Genomic DNA, 6,013 nt, shown 5'->3' with positions numbered 1-6,013 from the left:
TTTGATCACCAAATTAAAAAAAAAAAACTTAAGCTTTTCAAAGTAGAACAGGAAAGAAAACATTTGTATAAAGATGGTAAAACATTTTTAAAAAAAATCAAACAATGTATACTCCGCATTAACTAAAGATAGATTATATGAAAGAATGTTAGAAAGGACTCAGTGGTAAAGTTTAAACATAAAATTCTATTCGCGGTCTTAGCATCCTTTTTTGGCAGTATGGCAACTCTAAAAATTGAAATCTTATTTTAAACGCGCACAATCCATAACATATGGCAACGTATGCTATAGAAATATTATATTAATTGGTTTTTAAATTCACCTTTTCCAACAAAAAAAGATTGTTAAATATTTGTTTCTTTATGTTTCTTTGTCTTTATACATACATACATAATTTTTTAATTAATACATTGAATTTACAACTAATTTAAGATGATCGATACTTAAGTTTTTAAGTATATTATAGGTGCGCGAAAGCATTTTTTTTAATATCTACGTTTTCAAAAAAAATGGGATTTTTAAAAATCAAACAATACGTATTTCTTTTGCGTATAACTAACGTAACGAACTGTTTAAGCAACTTAAACGTTAGAAACAAATGTTCAGTTCTCCTCTGAATGTCCGTCCTTACAAATTTATTTACGTCCACAGTTTTGCGCAAAACTGCAAATTAAGTGAGGGAGTTGTGTTGGATTGTGCCCCAAAAGCTGACTAGATCAGCAACTTATTTAAGTGCAAAATGTTCATGTTCTTCACTAAAAAAATGATTAATTGTTTTAAAGTAAGATACGAATATTTCATGATCGAAGGGCGGGAATCGGAGATCCTGACTAAGTACAAACTCAATCAGTTGCATATCCACTCTCTGGTTGCATCTGTATGGGTGTCTATGTGTGTGAATGCTTCGGTGTGGGTGACTTGTGTATCTGTGAGTGCGTGGTGCAAAGTTGGCCAGCTTCCTAGGATTCTAACGCAGTCATTATGTCGTCCAGCGTGCCCCTTGAGATGGCATGTCGGCTGGAGGTCAGCTGGAAGTCGGGTTCTGTAAAGCCGAAACACACAATTCAATTATTAAAAGGTAAAAAGAAGTTAATTAGTAAGAAATAGGGTTGTTAATCGGGGACAAAATCCAGGGTCTGCTAAGCAAAACTGAAACCATTTAAAGTATTTAATAAACCGTTCTGTGTCATTTTACAATTTGTTGTTTGTTTGGCAGATAACCAAGTTTTGTAATATGCAATTTGTATTTTAGAGGTAACCAAAATGTATTCCAAAACCATGCTTCGATTTTCATAGCTGTAGTATATAAGAGAAAAGTGTTGACGATAGCCCAAGAATTACTATTTTTTGCTTATAACAAAAGGTTTAAATTTAAGCAATAGAAATACACCTCTTTACAATAGATTTGTGATGATTCCTGTCGTTTTACACACGTATGTTCTCATTGCAAGTTAAGTTCGGATCGCCGAAGTTAGGTTCTTTTCTTGTTTCCATAAACGGATAGACGGACGCTTCTTCTCTTTGGCAGCGTTAAAAACTTTTTACCAAATTAAGAAAACCGTTTACAAAAGTATGAAATTTTTAAAATAAAATAAAATAAATTATACTTTATTGTATTGAGATATGGTTTTATTCGGTGTAGGAAAAAAAGTTAGTAATCTGTATTAATTCCTAATTATGTAGTAAGACCTATAAGTTATAATTTTATTATTTAATAAGTTGTACAAATCTATGGTTATTACGTAAAAATACGATATTAACCAGCATTTAATACCAAAGTGATCTCAAAATGGACAATTCGATTTTGCAATAAACTCAATTTCTATAAATTGTCTCCGCGAAGCTATTAAACATGACTACGCGATTTAATGACTCTTAACTGCGATACCTCGTTTGATTGAAGGTAAAAAGTTGTAAATTAAATAGTTAATCTGTACGTTAATATGATGTAATCATCTCACGGAATGTATTGTTAGTTAAAACGGTGGGTGAGTTTTAATCTTAGGGAACTTTTGTAAAACGAAACGAAAAACAGGTAATTGACGTACTGTGAAATCATAACCTTCTCTACTTGTAATCTATAAATAACAAATGTGATATTAATGGCAGTGTGTGAAGGAGTGGATCGAGGAGTTCGCCTCCCACTCACCGACTAGCTGGCCAAGGACCTCGTCGTCCAAAGTGGGCATGGCCTCGATGGGCGAGTAGTATGGCGCCGAGATGCTTGATCCGCTGGCGGGATCGCCGCCATTCACTGTCCTGGTTGGCGAGGGCGGGGTCATCAGCTCAGCGGGAAGTTCGGCGGGAACGAGCCTGTCGACTTCCATGGAGACCACTGGGTGCTCCTCTTCGGCTTCGGCTTCGACTTCCATTTGCGCTGGTCGTTCTTCCTCCTCGTCAGCCTCTTCCGCTGGTTTACCAGCTGGCTGTTTAGCATGATCGCTGGCGGACTTGAAGCTGCAGTCGGAGTCAGCGGATTCGAGGCGGCTGCGCTGCTTGGGCGTACTCTGGCGGGATGAGGGTGTGTGCAACTGACGGACGTCGTCCAGGGACGTCTGGATCTCCAAAACGTCATCCTGGTTCTCCTCAGTGGTGGACGGGAGCGGTAGCGGCAGCGGCAGCGGGGTTTCCAAATCCCTAAACTCCTCAGGCTGCTCGACTTCCTCTTCTACTTCCTGGATCCTTTCCTGATCTGTTGTTGGTTGTGGAGAGTCATTGGGTGTGTCCGTGGGTTTCTCCTCATTTTCATCCATGATTTTCTCGCTGTTCTCCTGAGCACCTTCTTCTTTAGCATGGTCAGAGAATTTCTCTGTCTTGTCATCTGCTATTTTCTCTGAATTGTTTTCTGCTGTTGCCTCTAACTTGTCTTCTGTAATTTCCTCCGCCTTGTCTTCTGATATTTCCTCCGGTTTCTCTTTAACAACTTCCTCCGGGTTACCTTCGTCGCTTTCACTCTGATTTATCACTGCAGCATCTAAAGGTTTCTCTCGGGATTCTCCATCCCTTTCTACTTCGTTCGTTTCAGGTGTTTCTGTTTCGATTTCGCCTCTTTTCACTTGGGTTATCTGAGCTTCCTCCTTGTCGGGGGTTTTAATTTCAGCTGTTGATAAAGTAAGTTGTTCCTCTACAATCTCATTCGTCTTCGCAAGTCTTCTCTCCTTTTCCTTGGGCAATTTGTCGGTCCTGTCCTTTTCCTTGGCAGATTTGTCGAACCTCTCTTTATCCTTCAGCGGTTTCTCAGATTTTTTGCTGGTGCTTTCCTTAAGCGGCTTAAGATACTTCTTAACAGAGTCCTTTTTGTCTTTAAGCGACGGCTTCTCGTCCTCATCGTCGCTGATGGTCGTGGTGAACGATATCTTCTTTCTCTTGGGAGGCGGTGATCCAGGTCTCTGGGTGCCGGGCAGTTCGTTGGGCACTAGACGAGGAAATGGGAGATATATTAGCCTTTATTCTTTAATTTCAAGATTTTCGTATTTTAAATGTATATGATTTTTTACTCTATAGAAATACAGAAAAACAAAACGCAGATGTTTACAATTTGTACAATTCACAGCTTCTCTAAGCTTGTTATTACGAAATTTATTATATTTCTGCAAAAAACGGATAAATTTGTACTTTTTGCAAGAGGTCTTTCGATTTTTTATTGGTCAAAGACATGTCATGATAATGAGGAGATTACCCACAACAAAAAATAACTTATGACAACATATTTCAATAAAATACCCCTTCTTTTCAAAACGAAATCTGAATTAGAACCTGTTTAATTTTGATTAACGACCACCACTCCGATCGCAGATTTGGATTTTATTCTATGTCAGATTGTCTATCGTCTACCTACCTATGTACTCCTCGTCATCGTCCTCATTCTCGTCAGCCTTGGGACTGTCGTCCAGACGGAGGCTGGCCAAGCTGGAGAGCGGCAGGCGCTGGTGGGGTCGCTTGAGCCGTCCGCCAATCGGCGAGCCGTTGCAGGAGCGGCGCTTGCTCTTGCTCCGAGAGCCGCCAGAGGACGACGACGGACGGGCGGAGGGCGGCAGTGGGAGCGGCGTGGAGGTGAGAGATATGTCCTCCAGCACATTGCCCGTGGCATCCACCCGCTGCAAACGCGTCGGCTTGGGCGACGCCTTCGACGACATCGAAATCGAGCCGAATGTGGCCCGCCGCGAGCCGCCCTCGTTGCTGCCCAGGATCTCGACGGCCTCGCTGAAGGACACCGACAGGTTGGGCTTCCGGGAGCGGCCCTTCCTGGTCCCGCCAATGGGACGGGGACTGCACTCCGGCCACTTGTGGGGCCAGGGCGTTCGCTTAATCTTCACCACACAGCCGAAGAAACGGGCGCCAAAGCGCTGGATCAGAGCCTGGTTGGCGTGGCGTCCCCGAATCGGCCTGTTCGTTGACTTGGGACTCGACTTGGCCTTGGGCAGCGTTTTGGCCTGTGGTTTCGCTGCCGCCCTTCTGGCCAAACTGGGCGGCGGTGTGTGGGTGCGTGCCAAGTGCTGCAGCGACCGCTTCTTGGCGCCGTTCTGTAGAGGAACTTTGATGTGGAAATTGGTTTTGTTCGGCGACTTCTGCTTCTTGGGAGGTAATGGTGTCTTCTTTTTCGGCTTGCCACGCCCCCGACCGCCCCCATTCCGTGATGAGTCGGTCACATGGGCGAAGGACGAGTTGGCCACGGACTTGAAAGCCGAATCGATTTCCTGCCGGGTCAAGCGACGCACTCGCACCACGCACTCCTTGTTGAACTTGGCCAGCGGCTGATCGCTAAACATTTTCTGCTGGGCCTTGGTCTTGGTGAGCATAGTCATCCGCTTTTGGTCCTCCTCTGAGTTGTCGGAGTTCTCCCCGCCCTCCAGAGGCTCAGCTCGTCTTTTCTTATGCGGCTTGAGGGGTTGGGATGCGGATTCCTTCTTATTTGTGTTCGGTTTGGAGACGAGCTTGTGCAACTCAACGCTTTCTCTAGCCTTTTTTGTGGTGTTTTCGAACTCCTCATTGATTCTGTTTAAGTCCTCTGCGTTTTCCTGCGGTTTTTCGTTTCCCTCAAGTTTCTCTAGCACTTTGGGAATTTCAAGCGGTGATTCGTCTGGCTTTTGACTTGTGTCATTAGACTTCCGCCTGGGTATTTGAAAAGGCGACTCGTCGAGCTCCGTCTTCCTGTCAAAGTCATCCTCGTTTGACAGATGCTCACTCTGCAGGAGGTCTGCAAAAGAATAAAAACAAAAGGTGCTGATTTGCGGAGGAAAAACATTTTGCGAGCGAGAAGCTTGCGTACCTATTGAGTCCAGCGGCGAGTCCGGAGGGATTGGCGACGGAGTGGACACCTTTCTGTCCACCGGAGTAATCGTTTGGGGCGGCGGCGCCGCTTTTACCATGTCAAATATGTCCATGATCGAGGAATGCCGCTCGTTGCGATTTTCGCACAGAAACGAAAACCGAAAGAACGCACGTTTGCCACACGGTTTATTTGCCGATTTAGCTGCTTTATGGACAAGCTAACGGGCAATGGTTACCCGGACAATTCCTGGCACGGGACAATCACTCAGTTCTTGCACCTTTGAAGCGGATGCACCCTCGAAATTGGCGTTTTCATTCAGCAAAATTGCTGATAATTTTAACAAATTTTAAAGACGCCATCACCGGTGTGACCGTCGCTAAAATAACGAAAAAACTCTCTCAAGCGGTTTGGCCTTTTCATGCACCGCCCAACATAACCTTTAAAGCTTTTCATAACAACAAGTAAATTTGGAAAAGATCAATGAAAAGATGAAGTTTTTTAATAGTTTTTGGTTGCCGTTTTTACAGACCAATCGTAACGTCCTTTCAAGCAACAGCTAATAAAAATGATATCCTTATATAGACACGGGAACACATTTATAAGCTAATTGTGTGCAAGTCGTCCAACTTAATGTCTGTTTTGACACCGATTTATAAAATATTAACTTAGTAGTTAAAAATGTAAATACGTTCTATTTCTGTTTAAATGAAATAAAATTCAAATCCGCGTCCCACTGTGCAG

General features: G+C 43.3%; 1 protein-coding gene across 4 annotated transcripts; it reads right to left on the bottom strand.

Moving 5' to 3' along the window:
• Positions 1-370: 370 nt before the first annotated feature.
• On the bottom strand, positions 371-5,652 carry LOC108091101 (neurofilament heavy polypeptide). 4 transcript variants are annotated; one of them, XM_017190123.2, is made up of 5 exons: positions 5,270-5,652; positions 3,839-5,197; positions 2,150-3,415; positions 2,049-2,078; positions 950-1,042 (listed from the first exon to the last, which is right to left on the bottom strand). In XM_017190123.2, exons 1-4 carry the CDS (start codon positions 5,382-5,384, stop codon positions 2,068-2,070), a joined length of 2,751 nt encoding a protein of 916 aa, XP_017045612.1. In that variant the 5' UTR covers positions 5,385-5,652; the 3' UTR covers positions 950-1,042; positions 2,049-2,067. The 4 variants fall into 4 exon arrangements, 3 of the variants coding, with proteins under 3 accessions (XP_017045610.1, XP_017045612.1, XP_017045611.1); XM_017190121.2 differs by lacking the exon at positions 2,049-2,078 and having other exon boundaries at positions 371-1,042; XR_001771374.2 differs by having other exon boundaries at positions 949-1,042; positions 2,049-3,415.
• Positions 5,653-6,013: the final 361 nt, after the last annotated feature.

Source organism: Drosophila ficusphila, unplaced genomic scaffold (genome assembly GCF_018152265.1).
Source record: "Drosophila ficusphila isolate 14025-0441.05 unplaced genomic scaffold, ASM1815226v1 contig_198, whole genome shotgun sequence".
Taxonomy (NCBI): Eukaryota; Metazoa; Arthropoda; class Insecta; order Diptera; family Drosophilidae; genus Drosophila; species Drosophila ficusphila.
This window is presented reverse-complemented; position numbering and strand designations above follow the sequence as displayed.